General features: G+C 42.1%; 1 protein-coding gene across 4 annotated transcripts; it reads left to right on the plus strand.

The window, feature by feature from the left end:
* Positions 1 to 1,799: 1,799 nt before the first annotated feature.
* LOC118388487 (KN motif and ankyrin repeat domain-containing protein 2-like) lies at positions 1,800 to 24,480 on the plus strand. Of its 4 annotated transcripts, XM_052528409.1 has the most exons (13): positions 1,800 to 1,998; positions 10,271 to 10,403; positions 15,548 to 15,666; positions 16,653 to 16,741; positions 16,868 to 18,739; positions 20,371 to 20,473; positions 20,610 to 20,834; positions 21,225 to 21,315; positions 21,663 to 21,882; positions 22,105 to 22,247; positions 22,351 to 22,551; positions 23,578 to 23,676; positions 24,004 to 24,480. In XM_052528409.1, the coding sequence occupies exons 4-13, from the start codon at positions 16,705 to 16,707 to the stop codon at positions 24,061 to 24,063; spliced, it is 3,051 nt and encodes a 1,016-aa protein (XP_052384369.1). In that variant the 5' UTR covers positions 1,800 to 1,998; positions 10,271 to 10,403; positions 15,548 to 15,666; positions 16,653 to 16,704; the 3' UTR covers positions 24,064 to 24,480. The 4 variants fall into 4 exon arrangements, with proteins under 4 accessions (XP_052384369.1, XP_035633516.1, XP_035633544.1 ...); XM_035777623.2 differs by lacking the exon at positions 10,271 to 10,403; XM_035777631.2 differs by lacking the exons at positions 1,800 to 1,998; positions 10,271 to 10,403 and adding an exon at positions 12,846 to 13,007.
* Positions 24,481 to 24,797: the final 317 nt, after the last annotated feature.

Below are 24,797 nucleotides of genomic sequence, written 5' to 3' on the forward strand. Positions count from 1 at the left end.
GTGACTGGGTATATTGATACACCAAAGTGTAATTAATAACTTCAACATGTTCAAAGGGATATTCAATGTCTAATTTTTAAATGTTTCCCCATCTACCAATAGATGCCGTTTTTCATTTTCAATAATTTGTAAACACTTAAACATTTTCCACTTTGACGTTATAAGGTATTGTAGGCCTGTGTCCCCCCCAAAATATGATGTAATCAATTTTAAATTCCGGCTGTAATACAGCAAAATATGTAAATATGGATGTGAATATTTTCTGAAGACTGCATTTAGTTGTTTATCTACCTTAGTTGAATGCACTGACTGTATGTCACTCTGGATAAGAGTGTCTGCTGAATGACCAAAATTGAAATGTAAAAATAAACAATTGCAAAGCATGATGGGTATTATTCTGATGAACTCCACCCCTAAACAAGTACACATTTGGTAGGTGCAGACCAGATCCAAATCTGTACAAATCATATATCTCTAGGCTGTTTCACAAGTTTGAATATCACAGTACAGTATAGCACAGTTTAGAACAGTACAACACAGTAGGACACAGAAGAGTTCAGTACAGTACAATACAGTAAAATACAGCACATATGGTTGGATATAGTAGTTTTATTCAGTAGAGTACATCACAGTACAGTAAGGTATAGTACAACAGAGTTTAATTCAGTAGAGTAAAGTAGGGTACAATACAGTACACTATACTTTACTTTTCTTTACTGTACTCTGTTCTCTACTGTATTGTACTGCACTGTACTATACTCTACTTGTATTTACTGTACTGTAATGTACTCTGTTGTGCTCTACTGTAGTGTACTGTGCTGCACTGTGCTGTCCAAACTTGGAAAACATAGTTTAGTATGAATGTATTGTGTGAATGGTGGTTTCTACAGTGTTATTTTGTATTTCTGTACTGATGTTAATGTCGGTCTGTATTGATGTTTTTGTTCTGTGCTTACACACCAAGATACATTTATAGTAAATTCAATGTCCTATTTCAGTCACCATGAAATGACTTGTAATAGAGCAGATATCCTTTGAACGCTTTGAGGTTAACGCTATTGAATCACATGGAATAAAAACATTATGCAAAAGTAATTCATAGCAACAAAACCTTACTGTTCAGTGATTTATTCTTTATTATGGAGGCATGATTGTTCTAAATACCATATAGCTATTGAACAGAACATATAAGACATCAGGACATCCTTTTCATGGAAAATCAAGGCAATATCCTTTCCTATGCAGGCTGTCCAATTTGTTCTGATATACACTAAATTGGTATTTGACCAGATAAGTGTATATTATTCATACTTTTTTACATACTGTTATCACAAGCTAACTTAATACCTAAACATTCCACTATGCATCAAATAGCTTGAAGGGAAATGATGAACACCTCTTTTTTCAAATAAATAAAGTATATTTCACACTTCATAGACTAACGTTACATTTATTAATTCAAGTGGTAGTGAAACTTTCAAAAATGTTTATGAAAAATGTATAAAGAAGATCTGTTGTCGAAACAATAATAGTTTATGTTCTTATTTTTCTAAATAATAACATATGTTTCTACATTTACATCTGACAATAGACTAGGCCAACAACGTGAGAAAAAAAAATCTTCTCAATTCTGACTCTAAATAAGTATTTTTAGATGTGTTTATAATATATGCAGATATGCAAGTGTATTTCTATTTTGTGTTAAGAAACATAATCAAAAGGGCCTTTATATTATGACTATGGACATGAGACGGTATAAGTAGGACGTCTGCCACAAGTCACTTCCAACCCGTTCTGTCTCCTACTACTTTTATTGGTCACACATCCCCTAGCACCGATTGGATGATTCCCCTGTCTATCATTGATTCAGCCCTTTTGAAGAGTGAGAAAACGTAAGGGTGGCATGTTTTCCTGTCTTCCTAAGTTTATTAACTTATCCCGGGAATGCCATCAGAAGTTAGATTGAACGTTGAAAGAAAGCCATAGAACGTTTGAAAGGTAAGATAAACTAATTTCCTTGATACATATTACTTACATGCACGACTTATTACTCGAATAATAGTCTATCAAGGGGATCAACATTTGCGTAAAGCAAATGGTAGCCTACAGGTAAAGTTGCCGCTGTATTAACCGTATTGAACCATGCCTTGATTGATTTCGATCTCATCTATTACATAGTAACATATTGTGTACAACTTTGATTTTGTGTTTTGAAACTATTCCTCAGAAAATATACTTTTGGGTGTTCCCAACCCATACGAACTCATCATATCCCTGTGTTTCTGTAACCAACTGTATTCTGAAAAAGCTGTAGCCGAACCATATGACACGCAAAGACCCAAACGGCGTTCCATATCTGTCAGAGTTAAAACATCAACTACATACTGTTGTATTTGTGTACGTCATAACGTTGTGCATTTATTTTGCTCACTGTTCAGAGACCGCACATGGACAGACATAATTTATATAATATTTGCGCATAAAGACTGTAGCCTATCATAATGTCTGCCAATAGCCCCATTTGAACAAAACTGGGCTAGTCCAACAACAGCTGTTTTGAATTGAACTAAAATTAATTATACATCGTTTTCAGAGTTAGTTTAGTCCTTAGATGAGAAGAATTGACACACCCCATGCAAGATAACTGTTCAATTAGATATTCCTTTGAGATGTATAGGCTACTGAATGCATAGCATGGATTTATGAAGGTGCTATGTGGATATCTGTTGATTAGTGACATTGGATTTAGACAAGAAGAACACTTGAGATTCTAATCCACTCAGGATAACAAAATCCTTATTTTCCCAAGAAAAAAAATATTTGGAGTGTTAGCGAAACATAGTCATCATCAAACAATGGGACATGACATCGTATGAAAATACCCCATTGTCAGTGGAATACTCCTTTACCCTGTTCATATCACCCCATTAAGAAGTCTGTGGTACTGTCAGCAGCTTTTCTTCACTCTATGGAGGACAAGGGAGTAGTGTTCTGCCTCAATAACACACATAATCATATTATGGTATGGGGATGACTAAAGCCCTATTTATACTTGGTGCTAACATGTGGTTGCCACCATCCGATTAAGATGATCCAATCGGATCAAGAGTTTCATGACTAAACTTGGCATTAAAATGTGTCTTTAACTGTGTTGGCATTGTGACCAGATGTTGTGGTCCCTCTGTATGCAAACTATTTGACAGATTTTGTTTCAAAATAATATATGAATTGAATTGATGTATTTGAAGACTATTATGGTCAATGGTGCCACCTGTCAATGACTTTAGAGGGCAGGATACTGATGATTTAAATGGTTTGACCGCCCAACTCCGTCTACACTTGTGAGATATCCAGACCAGACCAGTGGCGGTGGCACTGACTATTATTTTTCATGAGCGTGGCCTTATTTCTATTATAGCTTATTGGATGACTGTCATTCATATTCCATTCACCCAGTTCAATGTAACAGCGATAGGTTTAAGCTACTACATGATACTCAATTTTCCCTATACCCATCATGAGGTTGCTACAACCTAACCTATGAATGAAAGTTTACAATGTAGGTGCAGGTCGAGAGACACATTTGAGGTGACACATGGACAGACCGTGACATTCAATAGCTCCTTGCACACTCTTGCCTGCATCTAGCTGATTAGTATGTAATCATTAGTCCAACAGTTGTAAAGAGTTTCTATTGGACAAATTCAAGTATGTTTATCCCTGTTTTGTTCTGTTTGCTTACATTTTAATAAATGTTTTTTTTAACAGAACCGGGCGTAATTAATCCCCCCCCCATTAGGCGTAAATACACAGCCATGTTGTATTCCTTTTGTGCACTCTCCTCCTCTCACCTCATCCCTTCGCTTGTGGACTTCAATGCACAACACATCAGCTGTGTGTGACCAGTTAAAAAAAAAAAATCTACACACAACCTACATCGTTACTTTAGATAATATGCTGACAACGTCATCGTCAGCATAGCTAACAGAACTAACACGTTAGTGAACCCACTACAATCATACAGTAATGTTACAGTGTACAGTAAGTAAGCAGTTACACTGGCGCGCCCGGTGGCAATACATTTGTGAAACCAAAAGTTTACCTTGACTTGGAAGAGTTCCGGTGTTGTGTTGGATTGTCATAGCCAGCTAGCTAACATAGCATCCCTCTGTTTGAGCAGGGTGTTTAAGTAGGCTAAACTAGCTAGCTGCATTTGCTAAGTAAGTGAAACTGAAAAGAAAATGACAATCTTTCTTCTCCTTCATTTTGGAAGAGATTAATTTGTTCAAAACTGTTCAACTATTGTCTTTCTCTCTCTTTGAGTCAACTACTCACCACATATTATGCACTGCAATGCTAGCTAGCTGTAGTTTATGCTTTCAGTACTAGATTAATTCTCTGATCCTTTGATTGGGTGGACAACATGTCAGTTCATGCTGCAAGAGCTTTGATAGGTTGGAGGAAGTCCCCCGGAAGTTGTCACAATTGCTGTGTAAGTCTATGGAAGATTGAGAGAACCATGAGCCTCCTAGGTTTTGTATTGAAGTCAATGTCCCCAGAGGAGGACGGACGCTAGCTCTCCTCCGGCTACACCATGGTGCTACCCTACAGAGTGCTTTTGAGGCTACTGTCGACCTGCTTTGCAAAGTAGTCTGTTTAATCAATTATTTGGCGACGTGATTATATTTAGTACAGTTTTATCTAAAAAGGATTACTTTTAAAATGTTTTACCATTTAAAAAAATGAAATTCACTGAGGAGGATGGTCCTCCCCTTCCTCTGAGGACGAGACTCCGCTGATCCAGACACAATACGTGCCTGACAACCTCCGTAGGCGGTCAGGAAGATCTGCTCACAATCAGAAAACGATGTGTCTTTTGATCATCTACACATCATCTACACCCCCTAAAGTGGGCACAATCGGGATAGGGACAACATCTACGTATGTTAGCACCAGGGATTAACAGGGTTTATATGACTACAGCTTTGTGGAATTGGCTTGTTGTGATAACAATTGATTCTCATATGGTGGATTGAGTTGTGCTCTAGACATGGCAGGTCCAGACTGTAATTCATCCACTTGATTGCTAACCATCCCCAAGTTGTCTGTCATGTGATTCTATGCTTTAAGCTGGCTTATTGCCAGTCGGATTCCCCAGTCCATTCTATCTCACTTGACAGCCACGGAATCATTGTTTTGCAACATCCATATGAGTTCATCTTGAGTTCACATGTTGAGAACTGTCACTATGCAGGCTGGTCTCATAGACTAGACTCAACATAGTAAATTAAAATCTGGGCCACTCAAATTAGTATGATATGTTACACTTTTGGTATGGTTACATAAGACAATGTCTAGCAACCCAAAGCTTGTGTTTTCAAATCTCATGAAAAACTTCAGCATTTTAGTTAATTAGCAACTTTTCAACTACTTAGCATGTTAGCTAATTAGCAACTTTTCAACTACTTAGCATGTTAGCTAACAGTTGCCTTAACCCTTTAACCTATCTAAAGTTAGCCACCTAGCTAACGTTAGCAATAGCCATGTAGCTAAGTTTAGCAATAACAAATTAGAATCTGTATTATATATATATATATATATTAGTACGAATTGCAATTCGTAGCAGACAAATGGGAATTCGTAAAATATCATACGACATGGATGATGGACGTCCCCACATTAATACATACCAATCGGAGGGCCTGTTGTCCGGACCTCTACGCAGTCTCTATGGGGGTGCCACAGGGTTCAATTCTCGGGCTGACTCTTTTCTCTGTATATATTAATGATGTTGCTCTTGCTGCGGGTGACTCTTTGATCCACCTCTACGCAGAGGACACCATTCTGTATATATCTGGCCCCTCTTTGGACATTGTGTTAACAAGTCTTCAAACAAGCTTCAACGCCATACAACACTCCTTCCGTGGCCTCTAACGGCTCTTAAATGCTAGTAAAACGAAATGCATGCTCTTCAACCGATCGCTACCCGCATGCCCGACTAGCATCCCTACTCTGGACTGTTCTGACTTAGACTATGTGGACAACTATAAATACCTAGGTGTCTGGTTAGACTGTAAACTCTCCTTCCAGGCTCACATTAAGCATCTCCAATCCAAAATGAAATCTAGAATCGGCTTCCTATTTCACAACAAAGCATCCTTCACTCATGCTGCCAAAATTGCCCTTGTAAAACTGACAATCCTACCGATCCTTGACTTCGGCAATGCCATTTACAAATTAGCCTCCAACACTCTACTCAGACTGCATCCAGTTTGCTGTCACAGTGCCATCTGTTTTTGTTACCAAAACCCCATATGCTACCCACCACTGCGACCTGTATGCTCTCGTTGGCTGGTCCTCGCTACATATTCGTCGCCAAACCCACTGGCTCCAGGTCATCTATACTTCTTTGTAGTTATAGCTCTGCCTTATCTCAGCTCACTAGTCACCATAGCAACACTCACCCGGGGCACACTTTCCAGAAGGTATATTTCACTGGTCATCCCCAAAGCCAACACCTGCTTTGGCCGCCTTTCCTTCTAGTTCTCTTCTGCCAATGACTGGAACGAATTGCAAAAATCACTGAAGTTGGAGACCTATATCTCCCTCACTAACTTTAAGCGTCAACTGTCAGCAGCTTACCGTTCGCTGTACCCAGCCCATCTGTAATTAGCCCATCCAACTACCTACCTCATCCCCATATGTTTTTGTTTTTCTGCTCTTTTGCATACCAGTATTTCTACTTGCACATCCTCATCTGCACATATCACTCCAGTGTAAATTGATAAATTGTAATTACTTTGCCACTATTGGCCTATTTATTTCCTTACCTCCTTACTTCATTTGCACACACTGTATACAGATGTTCCTATTGTGTTGACTGTACTTTTGTTTAACCTATGTATAACTCTGTGTTGTATGTGTTGCACTGCTTTGCTTTATCTTGGCCAGGTCGCAGTTGTAAATGAGAATTTGTTCTCAACTGGCCTACCTGGTTAAATAAAGGTAAAAAGTAAAAATACCAAACGTTACCTATCATACTAATTTGAGTCTCCCAGATTTTGATTTACTCTGTTAGGTCTACCAACGACTGCAGGTTGCCCTATCAGGCTTTCTTTTAAAAAAACGCTTTGGTGGAATTTTCACGTGTGTATGTGGTACATTTTCACAACCCCCTATTACAAAAATCAAAACAGATTATCAAAAAGTCAAAACTATAAGCACATTTTCAATTGACTAAGTACAGCACACAAAATCATAGCCACTTTTTCACCAACCTTAAAACAACCCCCCCCCCAAACCACAAATTCTTATAATTTACAGTGTTAAATAACATGAATATGTGGGAACAGTATTTTTTGTGAACAAATGTTGAATTTTGTCATTATAAAAAGGTTGGTAACTACCATGTGAAAAATCGTGTTGGAAATCTGTTTCAGCTCAAGTCTGCTACAAAACCCACAATGCAATGCTTTCTCTATGGGTTGGCTGGCAAGCTAGCAAACATAGCTACACACAATAATACCAAAGTCAATATCAGGATATGAAGTAGCTAGTTTGCTGTAAAATTGCCTAAATCAATTTATGAGTCGACAATCTCACCATGTTCAACCTGCAGATCATGTGCCGCATAGAGTGGAGTTTGATATAGAACCCCTCAGTGGACGTGTCATAATACCCCATAAAACCGAGTGGTCAAACAGGGAAATGGTTCCAGTCTGTTTTTTTTTTTACCATACATTGTTCCCATAGGGGATTTTAGAAACACTTAAAATAAGGTCTGTGTTTCGTGTAGGCTTACCCTGGCGTGACGTTTTGATAACCATGTAAATCTCTCTCGGACATTATTCAAAAATGTATTGAACTTATTAGAAAATGAATTACATTTGCCCACTAATCATGAACAAAATACATCAGTGATTCATATTTTCCTGCAACTTTCTAAAACGGCACAGGAATGCCTCAAATCAAATGTTATTTGTTACATGCGCCGACGGTGTAGACCTTTATAGTGAAAAGATTACTTACAAGCCCTTAACCAACAATGCAGTTTTAAGATGGGTGTTAAGAAAGTATTTACTAAATAAACTGAAGAAAAAATATTATAATTAAAGAGCAACATTAAAATAACAGCAACAAGGCTATATACAGGGGGTACCAGTACCGAGTCAATGTGCAGGGGTGTATGTCTCGTCTACACGTTGTGTAGCCATTAACGATAATGCTGATGATAACCGTCTGCTGATAGATGGAAAGGTTTTCCCCAAATCCCTTGATTTGAATTGACAATTTTAAGATGCATAAAGAAACTACAACCAGGCAACCAATATGTGTTTCAAAATTGCACAAGATTATATAGACAAAAACTCAAAGGCCAGTAATGTCCTCTATTGGTAGGCAAGTGGCTGCAGTGCAAAACAAGTCTCATACATACAATGTCCACATATTTAGATGTATACAAACAAAAAGCTAAATATACATATCTAACCAATTACTCCACTAAGCGCAGAGTAGCTTTACACTTGGCCAGGAGGCTATCTCAACATTAACCAAGCCTTGCAGAAGTGTTTGAACTTAAGACTGGCAGAAATTGTTTTTATCTCAGCTGGGAGGTTGCTCTACTCTACCACTGCCATATCTGAAAATGTGTTCTGGCCAGTACCGACATAGCACAAAATCTTGTGGCGTAGGAATGAGAGAGCTCTTTAGATACTGAGGGGACTGTACCATACATGTTTTTCTGGCTCAATCCCAGCTTCAGCTGAATGACTCTTTTTATCAACTGATAGCCACTGTATTTCACAGAGTTGAAAGGCCAACAGGGCTAAGATTCAGAATGACCCTTGACATTTTATTCTGAGCTGTCTGTAGCTTGTTCTTGATGAAGTTAGGGGAGCTACTGTACGAGGTAGTGCATGCATGGTCAGTGAGTCTGCACTAACGCTGCTGCAAGTGTTTTCAAGGTCCCTTTATCTAGAAATGTGGCTTTTCTGAACAGAAATGTCACTTCCTGGTTGACCTTGGCAAGTACTTTCTGCCCCATGCTCTCCCCTGTCAGAAAACAGTCTAGTTCACAGCCAAAGTATCTTAACAGTTCTTGGTTGTAACTACTGTCACCAACCGTGGCTCTAAAGCCTGATCTACAGTTGAAGTCGGAAGTTTACATACACCTTAGCCAAATACATTTAAACTCAGTTTTTCACTATTCCTGACATTTAATCTTAGTAATAATTCTGTGTCTTAGGTCAGTTAGGATCACCACTTTATTTTAAGAATGTGAAATGTCAGCATAAGTGATTTATTTCCGCTTTTATTTCTTTCATCATATTCCCAGTGGGTCAGAAGTTTACATACTAATTGAGTGTATTTGGTAGCATTGCCTTTAAATTGTTTAACTTGTGTCAAATGTTTTGGGTAGCCTTCCACAAGCTTCCCACAATAAGTTAGAAGTTTGGCCCATTCCTCCTTACAGAGCTGGTGTAACTGAGTCAAGTTTGTAGGCCTCCTTGCTCGCACACGCTTTTTCAGTTCTGTCCACACATTCTCAATGGGAGTGAGGTCAGGGCTTTGTGATGGCCACTCCAATACCTTGACTTTGTTGTCCTTAAGCCATTTGCCACAACTTTGGAAGTATGCTTGGGGTCATTGTCCATTTGGAATACCCATTTGAGACCAAGCTTTAACTTCCTGACTGATGTCTTGAGATGTTGCTTCAATATATCCACATAATTGTCCTTCTTCATGATGCCATCTATTTTGTAAAGGGCACCAGTCCCTCCTGCAGCAAAGCACCCACACAACATGATGCTGCCACCCCCATGCTTCACGGTTGGGATGGTATTCTTCAGCTTGCAAGCCTCTCCTTTTTCCTCCAAATATAATGATGGTCATGATGGCCAAACAGTTCTATTTTTGTTTCATCAGACCAGAGGACATTTCTCAAAAAAGTGCAATCTTTGTCCCCATGTGCAGTTGCAAACCGTAGTCTGCCTTTTTTTATGGCGATTTTGTAGCAGTGTCTTCTTCCTTGCTGAGCGGCCTTTCAGGTTATGTCGATTATAGGACTCGTTTTACTGTGGATATAGATACTTTTGTACCCGTTTCCCCCAGCATCTTCACAAGGTCCTTTGCTGTTGTTCTGGGATTGATTTGCACTTTTCGCACCAAAGTACGTTCATCTCCAGGAGAAGGAACGCGTCTCCTTCCTGGACTGTATGACAGCTGCGTGGTCCCATGGTGTTTATACTTGTTTACTATTGTTTGTACATAGGACCTTCAGGCGTTTGGAAATTTCTCCCAAGGATGAACCAGACTTGTGGACATCTACAAAAAAAAATCAGAGGTCTTGGCTGATTTCTCTGGATTTTCCTGTGATGTCAAGCAAAGAGGCACTGAGTTCGAAGGTAGGCCTTGAAAAACATCCACAGGTACACCTCCAATTGACTCAAATTATGTCAATTAGCCTATCAGAAGCTTCTAAACCCATGGCATAATTTTCTGGAATTGTTTTTTGATACAGTGAAATAATCTGTCTAAACAATTGTTGGAAAAATTACTTGTCATGCACAAAGTAGATGTCCTAACTTATTTGCCAAAACTATTTTTTTTAACAAGAAATTGTGGAGTGGTTGAAAAACGAGTTTTAATGGCTCCAACCTAAGTGTATGTAAACTTCTGACTTCAACTGTAAATGGTTAATTTCTCTTAAAAAGTTCTAGCATTTCGCAAGTCGGCAATTAGCGTTAAGTGTGTAACCTAACAGTAGAGGCCTTCAACCATAAGTAGCATGCACCCCTACTTAGAAAATGGAAATTGCCACTTTCAATATCCAGACACTCTTTCTGATTGGAGTGGGTTTTTTTTTATTTGCACCTCTACAGAAAGAATTTGATTGTAAGTTAAATTTAAAGTTTGAAGAAACATGCAGGCTAACATTTGTACACTTTCTTCAGTTGCATTTGGCCAACTTTGAGATTGACACAGCATCTCAAAAAGGACTTGTCCTGGAGAGAAGATTTGATTGATACAAGTAGGAACATACTACTTAATGGGCTTTCGTTACACAGGAACTCTACTCAATTGAATCCATCTCGGATATAAGATTGAGTTCCTACTACACTTTCTACAGAGAAATGCTGAATGAAAAATGTCCTAAAAATACCCAATTCTCTAACAAGGTCTGAGGGAGAGAGGCTATTTACTAATTGAATCCAGTGCCTTGAGATGGTGTTTATTCCCCCTCAAAGTATAATCAGCTGCTTCTCACAGGAAGACACAATTTAGGGGCCAGGGCCACTTTTGGAGACACTTAATGCATTTTATGCTGTTGTCGCTGAAGTCCTTAGCTTCATTCATTTACGTTTATCACAGTGAAAGGCTTCCGGGGCCTTTGCACTCCACCTAAGGAAAAAAACAAGGAGAAATACTGTTCTCACTAAAGTCATTTACTTGTATTCAATGTGACTGACTGCTGTAGGCATCAGACCTGAAACATACTGCTATGGTGACCAATGGAAAAGTTAGATTCATAAGAACTGTTTCTGTGTGAGACAGTTGCTTCATTTATTGGACCATTCCAAGTCCATTCCAAGTCTTGTTGACAATATAACAGTTTGAAAATATACAGTTTGAAAAAGTGAAATAGTTAATGTCAGACTGTGTTTTGTATTTGGCCTCCCAAACACCAACCAAAGCCACAGACTTCCCCAATGCCTGATTGAATTCACTTTGTGACATTTTGAACCCAGTAGGGAGTGAGGGGGAAGGGGACTGGGATGTTGAACAAGGAGACCTCAGAAAACAGCATCACCACTGACATGGCATAATGCCTCATTGTGAGGCTTGAATGTGACTGTTTGATTGAGAATCAAGGGGTGTTATGGGATGCATGTGATGTTTGAGACCAAAGTTGATAGTTAAAAGATAGGATTCTAGTCTAGATGCATATTCAAGATTGATAGATTAATATCTAATGTTAGAGCTGAAGCATAACTTGGGATTGCATTGTGTTTATGTGCATCTCGAAATCCCCTCATTGACATCAATGCATGACTTACGAGACAGAGTTATGGGTAAGCGTGCAGCCCAAAGTGCCTAGGGAAACATCTGTATATTTCCAGGTATTTGGGGGTTATTTCCTTAAACTTCCCATGCTCTTGCCTTCATGCTGTTTACACATGTTATATATCCCTGGCTCTAATTGCATGTTTTGCATGAGGTGTCATGTGATAGGATGCTTGTACTCCAGGAAAAGGACAGGACCTGTAGTGGATGTGTGTTTTGCATTTCTGTGTGTTGGTCTTTTGTTATCGTGTCGCAACGAGGTAGATGACGTTGTGTGTTTGTTCAGCTCCTCTTTTTACTTGTTTTTTTTACCTGGCTTTTTCCTCTGGCCTCACAGGAAGCAGCTTTTTGGCCTTAGCGATGGGCTTCCTGGCAGGAGCAGAGCGGCCCTGAGTTCCTGCTGCGAGACAATAGGTCTCCCCGGGGCCGGGGGCTGTTCTCAGACCTGATTCTCTTCAGGAAACAGCAGATTTATCCCAGCAGCTGAACTGGGCCATACAGGGAGTGGGGGAGTGTGGCCCTACCCTATGAGTGTCTCTTTTCTGAATGGGACTTTTCTTATGTTAAGTAGTGTGATGATCAAGATGAGCCTGTGGTTGTGGTGGGGCGGGCTGGAAGGATGAAAGAATAGTCTTGGCCTTGCCCAAGAAGTCCCAATCTGGGTTAATATGTGTGGGCTGAACTGGAGTGACTCATGTATCTGTTGAGTTCGATGCCTTGCTTTTTCTATTGTCAGCTGGACTTGTTGTAGACCCTCCTCTTCCTTTTGAGGGGAAAAGGGAGGTGGTGGCAGGGATGAGGTTACTTTTCCAAATCATGGCTCATGCGATGTAGCCAGCAGCCCTCGACCAGAACATTTTCTGTTGAAAAGCAGTGCTGAAAAAGTCGACTTCAGTGTTAGATTTATGGTGAATGCTGGGGAAACGGCTGCCTCATTGATGACGGTAATAGTAGAGAATCATTATTTTAAAAATGTTAGACAAATATTTACAGAAATCCTCAACACCTATTTGAAATATGTGCAGTTAATTGCATTGCTTAGCTTAAAGTAACTTGGCCTCAATTTGTAGAGTAATCCAGTGTGTCTGTTAACAGTGGGACAGGTTTACAAACTGAAGACCTAGGCCTGCTATTAGTTGTTCCTCACAATGAAATCGGGGAGGGGACTGTGGATGTGTCGCCCTCTGTACGTTCATCACACGTGATATCTCAGACAGCACTGGCACGATTTTGATTAAACTTGGGTAGATGATGTGTCTTACCAGAGAGATCCGGCATATACAAAATGACACTGATGGGCCCAATGCGGGAGCTATAGTAATTAACAGAAATGTGTTAGTCACACGCAATATCTCATTTTTCCCAAGGGGTGGGGGGGGGTGGGACATGTTTACTGTTGCCTTGTTTTGACTTACAGCCATAGGCATTAGTTAAGGTCGTTTATGGGATCATAGTCTACAAGATCGCTACCACAACAGAACGGTGTGTATGTAACAGGCAATTTGTGTGTGTGTGTGTGCTCACTCCTGCTGGTGTGTGTGTGTGTGTGACATGGCTGTGGCTCACTACTGGTGAGGATGAGGGGCGCAGCAGAATGTGGTTTCTCCCCCTGAGTGTGTGGGTTGCCCTGTAATTTGTTGCCTGTCATCAGGACCTGGAAAAAACATATTGAACTGGCCTATTTATGCTGAGTGGGAGCTGGAGGCACTAAGTGAGGAGTAGTGAGGGTGGGATGGGGACTACGTGTTTATGTTACACTCCTCTGATCTGAGGAGCTGGCATCTGGAGCAAATCTGAGGCACTTGGAATTTGGCACGTCCAGTGGGATACTATATTTCAAGAAGCCCAAACGCAGACAGATTCTTTCTGCAACCTAGAACGGAAACATTGTCCACAAGAAGTTATACAACAGCTATTTTGAGTAAATATTCCAAAACAAATCAATGTTTTCCAGTTTACTCAGTATAACTAATGGACTCTAGATAACCACTTGTTCATTATTTTATTGTTCTTAACTGGTGGCTGTGCAGCCGTAGATTCCGTATGTTTTCAGCTAACCTGCGCAGCACCTTGACTAATTAGACTGAATGGTGTGTTCACTCCATTGTGCTAGGGCAAGCGTTCTGCAAACAGCTGGTTTGTATTTTCTTAGCAAGTTGTGGCGAAGTCGTATTAGCCGCTAATCGCTAGTTATCTGGCTAATAAATGTACAGAGTCAGCGCAAACGTAGCTAGCTATACAGCCTAATACCATTGATGGTGTAGGCCTAAATGAGCATGTTGTTTGTGCAACAGTATCCTCTAAATCAAAGAGGAATAGGTGAAGCTTGAATATGTTAGCTACATGAAGTAGCTAAGAAAGAACATTTTAATGTAGCCAATGATTATAGGGTCCCCAAGGAAACACGGACCAACACTTTGGTTCCAACCCTATCACAATAACTTCTCCCTGGCATTTTCATTTGTTGTCATGTCAAAAAACACTGCATTCAAAGTGCCCACTACTATCTTATAACTGTAGAATTAGGAATTTATGAAAATGTAGAAAATTATTTTTTTGAAGTTTAATTGAACAGTATAAAAAAAAATCAGAATGGAGAGACCCATGAAATCACTTAGGATGTATGTGATGCCACCCTAGGGTCACGCACTACTCATAAAGCTAATGTAGAACTTTTATTATTAAAAAACATAAAATACTGTCATAAATGTTAAAAATTCCGTGATTTGATTTTTTTATGGCCCTAGAACCCTGTGTAGGAGGGACAAGGTCTTTCCTCTGGTTGGGGGAACGAAGCAGTGACAGCAGGCATGTCCGGCTGGCTGAAGCTAACCAGAGTCCACTTGACGTCTCACGCTAATGACCAGTGTCTGTGCATGCCATTCTCTTGTGATAAGCTTGCTTTAGTGAGGCAGAGGGCTGGAGGGACTCTCCGCTGCAATCATTTTAATTTGACGCTTTGCTTTGTGGAATATTAACGTAGGCTACGCTGAGCTTTGCTGTCACAGTATCAACAGTATCAACGGCTTCTCTTTGAATGGCAATGAGAGATGTCAGAAAATCCTTGTTTTTGGAGATGTTTTTTTATTTATCCTATGTAATTACAACTACCTTGTAGCCCTCCTCAAGTATCTGAACATGTCCCAGCCTGGTCCATGCTAGCAGGATGTGAGAGGGAATTGTGTGGTGGAATGTGCTTAAGGCTATATGGAAACAGATGTGTGTGTGTGTGTGTGTGGGGTGCTCTGACCCTTTGTCGATCTCTCTTTCTTAGTCGAGCCGTGTATGGAAATGTGTCCCCCAACTGTGAAGTGTGTGTGTGTGTGTGTGTGTGTGTGTGTGTGTGTGTGTGTGTGTGTGTGTGTGTGTGTGTGTGTGTGTGTGTGTGTGTGTGTGTGTGTGTGTGTGTGTGTGTGCGTGCGCCTCTGCATGCATGTGTGTTTCTGCGCTGACCCTGATGTCTATCCATCACTCTCCCTGTCAGTGGAGCTAAGGAGCAGTGACCCAGAACTGGATTGACAGCCAGGAAGACCAAACCAAAGTGAACCCCCTGGCCCAGTGTCAAGACACCTTTATGATTGTTCCACAGACTGTATGACTGAGGTAACTTAACTTCAATACAACTCATTTGTCGATCAGAAATACTACACTAGTAACACTCCAACAGTTTTGAAACATGATGACAGCTGACATAATGGAAGTTTATTACTAAGGAAACCTGTTTGAACAACGTGTTAATTTAACCGTTGGCAAATTCTGTGATTGAGAGCAATAGTTTGGGTTTCCGATCCTAATGTAATATCTGGCTTGTCTGTATTGGCTTCTGTTCATCGTTGTTGTTGCTTTTGTTCTTGGGCCACTTAACTTCGCTTTTATCTGAGCTTTCAGACATAATGCTTGGAGGTATAGGTGATGTCATGGTTAATCCCCTTCTTGACTTCAACACCTCCGACCAAGAAAAAAACTAACCATAGGATTAACCCCTTGTTACCTTCAGTGCCTCTTTCTTTCTAATGGAACATTGGGGAGTGGGTTTCCCAGAGAGTTCGTAGCTAAAGCGCAATGTTATTTCGCTCCACAACCCAGCTGCACAGCCACGAGAGAGTACCAATTATAACATCGATGTTTGTTTGTCTTGTATGTGTGAATTAGCATCATTCGTAAAAATGAACCACTTTGCTCTTCTACTAGAGGTGTGATTCTGGGCTGGTGTGAGAATTAACATACTACTTTAGCGTGAAGGCTTTGAAAAACCCAGACCAATGTGTATTCAAAAACATTGCTAAATAGTCTCTCGTATAAAGGTCTTCAGGTGTCCTTACAGTAAACGCTTTATGGGTAGTTTATAAGAAGGTTTTGTCTTGAATGAGAAAGATTTGCTACAGATAATTTCACCATCAAGCGAAGAGTGTCAAGCTACGATGTCCTGAATAATTTAATTTTAGGCTACAAGCCTCCTTACTTTACCAAATGTCATGCTCTCTTCACCTCTGGGTAACACATGAAAAATTCATACAGGCGTACACTAGCCTCGGTAAAACACATACAGTGCACAGGTATCTGAGTCAGTGTTTCCCTTCTCTTATCAGGTTGTGCGTAGACTCTCTGGGGGCTTCTGCTGAAAGGTCTCAGTCCACAACCATGACTCAGTCTGTGCAGGTCAACCCCAAGTTGCCTGGTAAGCATTTCAGTTCCAGCTGGTATTTATCAAGTCAATATGTGGTAACAATGGATAATGTCTGGGACTTGAAAAACTTAACCAGATTTGATAACTGTTGTTGTAATGTTTTCCTGTGGACTGCAGATCTGGGCGCACCGTTTCTATTCTCCAGTCAGGAAGAGGCGGATCAACAGGGCTCTTATTCGGTCCAAACTCCGTATGGCTTCCAGCTGGACCTGGACTTCCTCAAGTATGTGGAGGAGATAGAAAGCGGCCACCACGTCCGCCGGGCACCCGTCAACTCTCGCAGGTCATCCCGTGGGGTCAAAGTCTCCCAGCGGAGCCCGAATGTGGGGGGAAGAGCCAGCGGCTGGACCTCATCAGAGTCCCTCTCCTCACCCGCCAGCGAAGATGGTCGTGCGCCCCCTCCTCCACCCCCACGGAATCGCATCGGCTCCTCTCCCAGTGAGGGGCAACCCCTGTCCCCGCTATCTGTCCTTAGCCTCCCTCTCTCTGCTGGCGCCAAAGTGCCACCACCACCTCCGCTACGTAACCCCAGGGTAGAGAGGACCCTCCTGGAGACCAGCCTGCGACTGCAGCAGGAGCAGAGCCACCAGCACCAAAATGGCACCTGTTTCCAGCTCTCTGACCCACCAAAGCAAAGCCCCAGGGCTGTGACTACTCATGTTATCCCAGCTAGTGCAGCAGCCACAGTAGATAACCAGCCCTTGCACCTCTTCTCTGCCGCCCCCAGCCCATCTCAGAGTAGTCTGAACAGACCCAGTCCCCATTCCTCCGGTAGGAGCACCCCGGCCTCTAGCACTGGAATGGCTACTCTGCCTCCCAGCCAGTTGCAGACTGTGAGAGAGCAGATGGCCACTGCCCTGAGGCAACTGAAGGAGATGGAGGAGAGAGTGAAGGGCGTCCCAGTGCTGGAGAGAGAGGTGGCCAAGCTACGGGCTGAGAAAGACATGCTCCTACTGGCACTGCAGGAGAAGAAAACCGTGGCGGCCCAACAACAGGCTGCAACAGTAGTGAGCAGTACTACCACCACAATGGTGGACACAGGCACACAGAGTCAGGAATGTCCTCCTTTTCCCCCCAAGAGTCCTAGAAGTCCCAAGAGTCCAAGCAAAATAGGGGACCTCAGAAAGCTGACTGAGAAGTTTGAAGGCAAGACTGTGAAAGATGGAGCACGTTCTGAGAAGGTTGTGGAGAAGAGGTCTGTGGCCGCCGGGGACGACATGTTGCTGGACGCTGGGGTCTTCTACTACAGCCAAGGTGCCAAGGATGCCTCAGAGGGCACGCCTCAGGTGGACGTCTGCGAGAAAGGCGTGGCCACGGAGGCACCGGCCTTCCGTGAGGAGTGGGTGCAGGCTGGGGTGGAGACAGAAGAGGCCTCGGTTTGGGTGACGGAATCCCAGCTGGGGCTGAGCAGTGAGGTCCAGAGGGAGATTGACACCCTACAGGACACCATCAAGTTCCAGCAGGAGTCCATCTTGGCTCTGGAGGGGCGAGTCGGCCAGGCTGACGAGGACCTGGCGGTGCTCAAAGCCCAGGAGGATGAGAGGAAATCCAAAGCAACGTCCGAGAAGGCGGTCCTTGCCAAACCAGACTCAGCCCATGCCCAAGTGGGGACCGAAGCCTCTACAACATCCACGCCAGCTTCACAGCATGTCGCAGTCTCCTGTTGTCCTGAGGTGGTTGACGCTTGTGTAGGTGAGGATTTGAGAGCCGTACATTACGACCAGAGCACTCAGACTGACTCTGTGGAGAGCCCTGCAGAAGAAGAACCAACCCCAGTAGCACTGGTCACCACTGGGAGTCAATGGGAGAATCTGTACGAGGATGAGACTATAGAGCAGAAAGCTCCAGTCACTGCGCTGAAGAAGAGACAGATGACCATTGCAGAGTACAAGGTCACCCCTGAGGAGACGTTCAGTTTAGACGAAGGGAAGGGAGGGAAAGAGGAGGAAACGGCGCCCAGGACACACACAACTCCAACAGTGGTGGAAAGTGAGTGCCAAGTGTATTTATTCTTATACAATAGTTCATATAGAAGATAAATGATTCCTCTACACTAATAAAGCAGGTGTAAACGTAATATACAGGGCCTTTGGAAAGTTTTTAACCCCTTTTTCCACATTTTGTTACGTTACAGCCTTATTTTAAAATGTATTAAATTAATAAAAATCCTCAGCAAGCTACATACAATACCCCATAATGACAAAGTGAAAAAAGGTTTTTTGAAATGTTACATAAGTATTAAGACCCTTTTCTATAAGACACGAAATTGAGCTCCGGTGCATCCTTTCCCATTGATCATCCTTGATATGTTTCTACAACTTGACTGGAGTCCACCTATGGCAAATGCAATTTGATTGGACATGATTTGGAAAGGCACACACCTGTCTATATAAGGTCTCACAGTTGACAGTGCATGTCAGAGCAAAAACCAAGCCATGAGGTCGAAGGAATTTTCCGTAGAGCTCCGAGACAAGGTTGTGTCGAGGCAGAGATCTGGGGAAGGGGACCAACACATTTCTGCAGCATTGAAGGTCCCCAAGAACACAGTGGCCTCCATCATTCTTAAATGGAATAAGTTTGGAACCACCAAGACTCTTCCTAGAGCTGGTCACCTGGCCAAAGTGATCAATTGGGGGAGAAGGGCCTTGGTCAGTGAGGTGATCAAGTACCAGATGGTCACTCTGACAGAGATCTAGAGTTCTTCTGTGGCGATGGGAGAACCTTCCAGAAGGGCAACCATCTCTGCAGCACTCCACTAATCAGGCCTTTATGGTAAGACTGAGTTTGCCAAAAGGCACCTAAAGACTCTCAGACCATGAGAAAGCAGATTCTCTGGTCTGATGAAACCAAGATTGAACTCTGGCCAAGCGTCATGTCTGGAGGAAACCTGGCACCATCCCTACGGTGAAGCATGGTGGTGGCAGCATCATGCTGTGGGGATGTTTTTCTGCGGCAGGGACTGGGAGACTAGTCAGGATCGAGGGAAAGATGAACAGAAGTACAGAGAGATCCTTGATGAAAACTTGCTCCAGAGCGCTCAGGACCTCAGACTGGGGTGACGGTTCACCTTCCAACAGGACAACAATCCTGAGCACACAGCGAAGACGATGCAGCAGTGACTTCGGGACAAGTCTCTGAATATCCTTGAGTGGCCCAGCCAGAGCCCGGACTTGAACCCGATCTAACGTTTCTGGAGAGACCTGAAAATAGCTGTGCAGCAAAACTCCCCATCCAACCTGACAGCTTGAGAGGATCTGCAGAGAAGAATGGGAGAAACTCCCCAAATAGATGTGCCAAGCTTGTAGCATTATACCCAAGAAGACTGGAGGCTGTAAATGCCAAGGGTACTGACTAAAGGGTCTGAATACTTATGTAAATGTCTAATTTTTGTTTTAAATTTGTAATAAATGAGCAAAAAAACTGTTTTTGCTTTGTCATTATGGGGTATTACGTGTAGATTGATGAGGGAAAATGATAATTTCATAGGTTACAGCCTTATTCTAAAAAAAATCTAACAAAATGTGGATAAAGTCAAGGGCCCTGAATACTTTCCAAAGGCACTGTAGAATTCAATGAAGTAGTAGATTAGTTGGGTCACTCACCGAGTATTGTGGCCACAGGTATGCTGAAGTCCATCATGAAGAAGAAGGATGGGAGTAGTTCCGGTGAAGCACGTAGCAGCGGCAAGAAAAGCTTGCAGTTTGTTGGCATTCTCAATGGGGGGTAAGTGGTGCTTTGTCATCAATGAATGAGCAAAAATCTGCACATATTACCATCACACTGATAATACACAGGGCATATTAGAAGAGAAGGATGACCAATGTTAAAGGTAACTAACTAGACATGTACTTCTGTTCAGGTATGAGTCGACATCTAGTGAGGAGGAGGAAGAGGGGAGTTCCTCGGGTGGCAGTGAAGTGGATGATTGCTCGGACAGTAGTGATGGCGAAGATGGAGAGGCAGCTCTGGAGGAGACCTCCGATGAAGAGAGGAACATTAATATGGATGACACCGATAGTGATGATATGGCCTTAGAAGCAGGGACTGGAGCCACTGAGGACAGTCCAGATGCAGTGAAAGAGAAGTATGCTTGATTACAACTACAGCTCATAGACCTGTCATTGTTGGCAGATTACAATTTTAAAGGGATAGTCAACAGAATTTTCAGAATTTGTTGAAAGTTTGCTTCCCTTGAAAGAAGTCTGTTGGTAGTAAAATTTGAATCTTCTATTTTGGTTTATAGCCTTTAGGTGCCCTGAATTCAATTACCGCAGCCAAAGTTATTTCGCAACATCATCTGTGAAGCTATGAATGTGTATATTATTGACATGGAATTATAGCCAGGATGTTTGCACAAAATAATTGTTGAATACGTTATATAGGAGTCTCATCTTACGTTGCACAAGTGTTAGATCCCAGTCGGTCACTATCATAGATAACGTCCATGTCTGATTGCAGTAATCCCTTGTCCTAGATTTGAGCTGAGTGCAAAAATGCATGAGGCTTCTCTCATTCTGAAGAACCACCTGAATGATGATGTCAAAACACTGAAGAGTAAAGAAGTGGTATGTTTCAGCATGCCTCTTTAATTCCTCTGTTTTATTATATCCTGGAAATCTTTAATTTCATTTTCAAAATTAGCTCATACCTGATTTTTGTAAACAAATACCCTGTTAGTTTTTTTCGCAATCCACACAATCTCTCAAGTGTATTTTGAAGTTCCATGACTTGAAGAAGTGGTTGCACGGACATAGTCTCCTTAGTCCAATTCATGCCACACTAAATACGATTATAAACATTTAATACATCACCAAGACTTCTGTTCCAAGTGTTTATAATCATATTAGTATGATAACCTTTTATGTAGCTGTATTCCATCAGTGATCCTATCCCACATCCTCCCTCCATGTAGCTCTCCAGCATTCATACTGTGCAGCTGGAATGGTTCCGCATCTCTAGTGCAAAGATGGCCCAGCCGCCCCGTGTCTCAGACTACCTGATGGCCTTCACTGAGGTCTCCTCTGCCCTGCTGGCCCACGTCATCAACATGACCGATGGCAATGGTAACACGGCCTTGCACTACAGCGTCTCCCACTCCAATTTCACAGTGGTGGGGCTACTACTGGACACAGGTTAGTTGGAGTGAGGAGTGTTCACGTATCTCTGGGAAGTTCTGTTAGGGTCGGGGCTTATGACCTTAGTGAAGAGATCCTGATGATCATAATGAATCATCAGAAGTTTGGTATTCATGGTTTAACTACAGGCATAAAATCACATTAGTTATGCCATGTATTTATCGTCAGGAAGTTTCCATGCCCCGGGGTTTCACCATGGGGTGGGTGTGCTCTGTGCAGGCATGTGTTGTGTGGATAAGCAGAACAAGGCAGGCTACACTGCTATCATGCTGGCGGCCCTCTCATCTGTGAAAGAGGAGGATGACATGGTGGTGGTCAGGAAGCTCTTCAGTCAGGGCAACGTCAATGCCAAGGCCAGCCAGGCAAGTCCTTCTCAAATCACTTCAAATCCAGTCTATCCCCCTCAGTCAGTGTTGCTTGTGTGTGCTTGCTAACACCATGCTAACTGTGCTATATTGTGTTTAGGCTGGCCAGACAGCGCTGATGTTAGCCGTTAGCCATGGACGGCAGGAGATGGTGCGGGCGCTACTGGACTGCGGGGCTGAAGTGAACGTGAAGGATGACGAGGGCTCCACGGCACTCATGTGCGCCAGCGAGCACGGCCGCGCCGAGATTGTCTCGCTGCTCCTGGATCAGCCGGGCTGTGACATCTCCATCGTGGACAATGTGAGTTCCTTGGCTGTCTGTTTACCCTGTACACTCTGTGTCTTTACACGCTTACCTGGCTTCCTCTTTCTGTCCACTTTCTTCATCTTCTACCTCTTTTCCATTTCACGCTGAATTGAAAGAACTAGGCAGGTCAAAGCAAGTACTCAGATAGGCTTTTGCCATATTGTTTTATATGTCCTGTCTTAACATCAGTGCTGCAGATGAAGGAGAGGAGAGCAGGGGAGGAAGCCACTAGATTATTTCGACGCAGCCAAGAAGTGAATACAAAAACATATTACATTTATTTTATAAATCCTTGTTTGTTTCTTTTTTAAGTTAATGCTAATGTTTTAATTCGCAATAAGACAGAATCTTTTTATAATCTGTACACCAGTGTTTTTTCTACAGTATGACTTTACAGTGGATTTTTCTCAGACTAGTTTGAACCTCCAGTCCAGACTGATATATCTAAGAGAGCACATCTGGGGCAAAATGAGTTAGGCATGCAGCACATGGATTGAGTTTCAGTACGATACAGCTAGACTGAGAGGGGCTGGGAAAGTATTTAGGAACATGTTTTTTTCAACCTTGTGACAATTGGATACAGCTAATTCTTCAGGATTGTGAGGCAGACAGAGATGTGGGTTAACCCTTTGCTGGTTTGAAGACCTAGACCAGGGGTGGGCAACCTTAAGGGACACTGTGGGTGCAGGGTTTTATTTCAGCCAACCCGGAACACAACTGATTAATCTACCTGATTTAATCCAATCAAAATTCTGATAAACTACGATTAGTTGGTGTGTTGCTTGGCTGCCTGGAAGAAAAGCCTGTACCCACACTGGCCCTTGCAGTGTAAGATAGCCCACGCCTCACCTTGACTGTATACAGGAAAGACACAGTTCTATATTGCATGAATGGCATATAGCTTCTTATTCTTTCTAAACTGTGTGATGAGGCTGTGAATGGGCAGGAATCTTATCGGTGTCCCACCTCAAAGAGTTTATCGCAAAGCCTGCTGTCCCTTTTGTCTTCCTACCTCTCTAGGACGGCAGTAATGCGCTTTCCATCGCCCTGGAGGCCTCTCACAATGACACAGCTGTGCTACTCTACGCCCACATGAACTACACCAAAGCCCAGGCAGCTGTGAGTTCCCCAGACGCTGGTCTTGAGGCCGAGAGACCTGCCTGGTTTTTATATGACAAACAGCCAGTTTGGCCTTGAATCCAGTATAGGTCACATTCACAACATATCCGTATCATGCGCAATTTTAAGTGTGTAATATTAGCGCCTCGGCTACACTCCAATGTTGGGGTGTGGTATGTTGGCCTAGTTGAAAGATCTTGTCTTGGCATGTGTAGCAGTAGTGACCCCTAGAGCATATTCTTTACAGCTATGTATTTTTACTGTATATTGTAGTTTTTGCCCTGTTTTACTACTATCACTCTGAAAACATTGGTATATTTCTTTCAGGGGACAAACAAGTCTCGAAGCCCCACTAGTCCTCAAAAGACATGGCCTGCTGCGGAGTGATTTACCACCAAGATAGAAAAACAAACATTACTGGACATAAGCGTTGAAAAAGCTCCACTGGAATATTGCAGCTGTCTACATAAATATATGTATTTATATCATGGAATACGTTATTCATTTGTATTGTTAATATAAGATTGTTATTTTTCCATAAATGTCATTATTATATACGATACTAATCTGCATTTGCAACATTTCTAATTCAAGGTCTGCAGCATTTAGTTTTCTATGATAAAGTAAAGCAGACCTCACATTTATTTGCACTCATTTACTGTGTTGAGTTTTAGTTCCCCTCCCTCTTTAACTTACTACCTTCTCAATCTTCATGCCAATGTCATTCAAGTCTGCACTAACTGTCTATGCCTTGTATATTCATGTATTGATTTTCATGTAAAAAATAAACATATATTTACATAACATGTGACACTGCACTAAGCAGATATAGCAGCAGAGGTCCAGATGACTTAAATCGTTTAATGCAAATTAATGTAATAAGATAACATTGTTTAATAGGTAACAGGTAGCACACAGAGATAAATACAATATGTATGTAACTTGTTAGCAGTACAGCTCTATGGTAGCACATTCTGATTTCACATGAGAAACACACTTTTCATGCCACACAGCTACGACCGGAAGTTTTTCTTAGCAGGTTAGGAGACTGAGGTTAAGAAAAGGCTTATTGTTAGCGGAAATGCTCCCCTATCCTGCTACGAAAATAACTTCCGGTAATA

Source organism: Oncorhynchus keta, chromosome 1 (assembly GCF_023373465.1).
Source record: "Oncorhynchus keta strain PuntledgeMale-10-30-2019 chromosome 1, Oket_V2, whole genome shotgun sequence".
NCBI classification, from domain to species: domain Eukaryota; kingdom Metazoa; phylum Chordata; class Actinopteri; order Salmoniformes; family Salmonidae; genus Oncorhynchus; species Oncorhynchus keta.

What these genes read in the sequence shown, in the direction of transcription:
- LOC118388487 (XM_052528409.1), top strand. Translation starts at nt 16,705, where the DNA reads ATGACTCAGTCTGTGCAGGTCAACCCCAAGTTGCCTG. An exon ending in AACTCCAACAGTGGTGGAAA is followed by an intron (nt 18,740 to 20,370) that starts GTGAGTGCCAAG and finishes TTGTGGCCACAG; the next exon opens with GTATGCTGAAGTCCATCATG. An exon ending in GGGGCTACTACTGGACACAG is followed by an intron (nt 21,883 to 22,104) that starts GTTAGTTGGAGT and finishes TGCTCTGTGCAG; the next exon opens with GCATGTGTTGTGTGGATAAG.